General features: G+C 33.3%; 1 protein-coding gene across 6 annotated transcripts in view; it reads right to left on the reverse strand.

The window, feature by feature from the left end:
* LOC119582071 (vacuolar protein sorting-associated protein 13-like) overlaps window positions 1-2,966 on the reverse strand; it is a 48,363-nt gene that overhangs the window by 479 nt on the left and 44,918 nt on the right. For 3 of the 6 annotated variants that reach the window (XM_037930315.1, XM_037930316.1, XM_037930314.1), the window contains one exon: window positions 54-1,794. In XM_037930315.1, coding sequence (XP_037786243.1) covers window positions 1,741-1,794 — 54 coding nt within the window. In that variant the 3' untranslated portion in view covers window positions 54-1,740. Of the gene's footprint in view, window positions 1-6; window positions 1,795-2,966 lie in introns of those variants that run through there. The other 3 variants (XM_037930317.1, XM_037930318.1, XM_037930319.1) reach the window with 2 other exon arrangements.

Raw genomic sequence — 2,966 nt, forward strand, 5'->3', positions numbered from 1 at the left:
CAATTTCATTTTTCATAAATTTTTCTTGAAGTAGAGTGGAAGCAAAATTCCATTTCATAACAGGTAAGTTGTGTTGCAAAACTTCCAATATAGTTTTTTCTTTTGTCTGAGGAAGAAGTTGCAGCATAGAGAGAAACCTTAAGAAATACCCAGATACTTTTCTGTGGTATTCTCTGTATTATAAGTACTCCTCTTTTTTAACAACAACAAAAATTAAGTCACATACCTAACACTGGAAACCAACATATAAAACCATACACACACCAAAATTAAACAAGAATTATAAAAAAAAACCATTGCTTTTCATTCAAGTTCTTTATGCAGTGCTGTCTGGATCACAACATATTCCCTGAATGTGCATCTAAGTAGAGTGAAAAAGATATACCTCATTACATGACTTTCTTTGGTTTCTAATTAAATTCATGAATATTTCCAGGTTGTCACTTATCACAATGATTTATTACCTCATTAATGCCATGATGATGGAGACTCCTCTATATGCCAGTTATCATGGTAATTGCTAGCTAAATTTTAGAAATCCTTTTCTGACATCTAGTATGTTTTGAAAGATTCATTCTGTTAACTTTTTCATTCAAAACTATGGTTATGCAATTATTATTGACTATGTGTTTTATCATGTATGTTTTGCTATGTATCAGAATAATTTTTCATATTATCTTTGTGAAAAATATGACAGACCACCATTTTAAGTAGAGGGTGAGCATAATAACAGAACTGAAAAAACTCAATACTTATTCATGCCTATTTAACACAGAATAAACATTGCCTTGAGTAATTGAATGACATGAACAAAATCAATATACTACAAGATTTTACTACCAAAAGCCACACATGTATTTTCAGATTATGTTAAAAATATGCAATAATTACAAATGTGGCAACTAGTTCGGTGAAAACACTCCCAAAGACCCTACTATTTTTTTTGCAATGCTAGGCAGCAAAAAAACATATTATAGGTTCTAGCAGAAAGAGACAAAGCATATAAATGTAACAGCAATAGTGGTAAATATTTATCATGTATTTGCAAGTTTCATGTTTTCTTCTGTATATCTAAAAATAATATAAAATGTTCTTCCAGCCATATAAGAGATGCACATGTATTAATCACAGAACAATAATTTCACAAAACAGCAACTGGTACAGGTATGTACTCATGGTATTATGCATAGCAGATAGTTTGCACAGACCACTAACCAATGCAAACAACTTTGATATATTACAGTACTTGGTTTAATATAAAATTGGAAAAGCACTGATCTAATATAATGTTAATGCAAGCATGTGAATTCATGTAAAAAAAAAAGGTAATCTAAGGCTGTAATTTAAACTTGTTGCTAAACATCCCTGATGATAACCCACTGCAAAGCTTTGATAAAAACTTGACAGCTTTTATATGAAGGTCCCTAAAGTTTTGTGATTTTTTACAAGCACGTTGTTACCTATGATATTGGAATTCCATGCCCACTCACCGTACAGCATGCAAATAGGTCTGAAAACTGTGTAATGTTTCATCATGGGCATTCTCTGATACTTCAAAGCATTTAATATCATATCCTTACACCAGGTTTATTTTTTTAGTTTTTCTTTCACTGAAATACTGGCTATCATAACTGCATAAGGCAAAGGATCTGTTCAAGACCCATGAGATGAAGTGGGATCAATGAGTGTCCATTTCTCCCGCCAGGTCGTAGGATGCATCTGCAACGCCATGTGATGTCCCTATTTGGAGCACTTTGTCTTCTGGTAAGCTTCAATTACTGCAGTTAGGAATGCCTTTGAGAGAGAGAAAAAAAACATTAATTAGAAAAAAAAAAATCAAATAACATTATGAAAATCAAGAAATCACTTATTTTTTACATGTTTAAGTAATTTTAAATGTGGATGACAATAAAAGGTTCATTCACAGAAAGTAATTTTAACCTGTTTTTTTTTTTTTTTTAAGCCTTGGGGTGATATATACATAATAATGCAGATATATAATCTCATATAAAGGCAGACCACATACAATATCTAATTTAACTGATAAGCAAAACAACATGGAAAAAAATCTGACAAAAGAACACAGGCTTGTCCACACAAGTGGTCATGATCGGTGGGCACTTCAGTGAGCAAGTGTAAAGGAAACTACTTGTTTACCAAGTAGTGTGACTGCCTGTGATGTCATCTCTATATGTGCCTTCCCGTGTGCACATCAATCATGCCCTCTTGTGTGGACAGGCCTTATGATGAGCACACTATGCTGATGCTTCTGGAGCCACCTACATGATGAAGAATTATGATGATTTTATCACACTCCATGTCTCTACCCTGAAGGGGTAGAATCCATTTGTAAGCATATGTTGCCATGCATATGTTGCCATGCCAATGAACAACTACCTAGCTGCTATTCCTACTACAGCCATATATAACTGTTTAAATTATGATTACATCTCTTGGCTCTGAAGCCCCTGATATACCTCCACACACACAACACAAAAGTAAAAAAATGTGCTTGAGGCTAATGCAGATACTACTTGAGGAGAAACACCCACAAATATAACGACTATTTCTATGAATTTTGTGACATCTGTCTGCAAACCATTATCTGAAGGCAAACAAAAAAATTAATTACAATTTATGAATACCGTGCAAGATTTTAGCACTGTATGATACTTCCAGGAAGAATCCTATTGGTATTTTGGTATACCTTTTTACCTAACTAACCACTCATACATCCGACTATATACTTCTTAATCCTTTCTTCACCCCTCCCCCCTACCGATATTGTTTTGAAACGATAGCATTTCAGTGATCAAATCTTCTAAAACTGATAATGTTTATACAGCACTTGAATGCCACTGGATGGATTTCTATTCACTATTCCACATTAATGAATATTCAACTGGAATCCAACTAATCTAATAACAAGTTGTACAGAATGCAAATTCCAATCCCACATAAGCATA

The sequence above is a fragment of the Penaeus monodon genome, chromosome 15 (assembly GCF_015228065.2).
Source record: "Penaeus monodon isolate SGIC_2016 chromosome 15, NSTDA_Pmon_1, whole genome shotgun sequence".
NCBI classification, from domain to species: Eukaryota; Metazoa; Arthropoda; class Malacostraca; order Decapoda; family Penaeidae; genus Penaeus; species Penaeus monodon.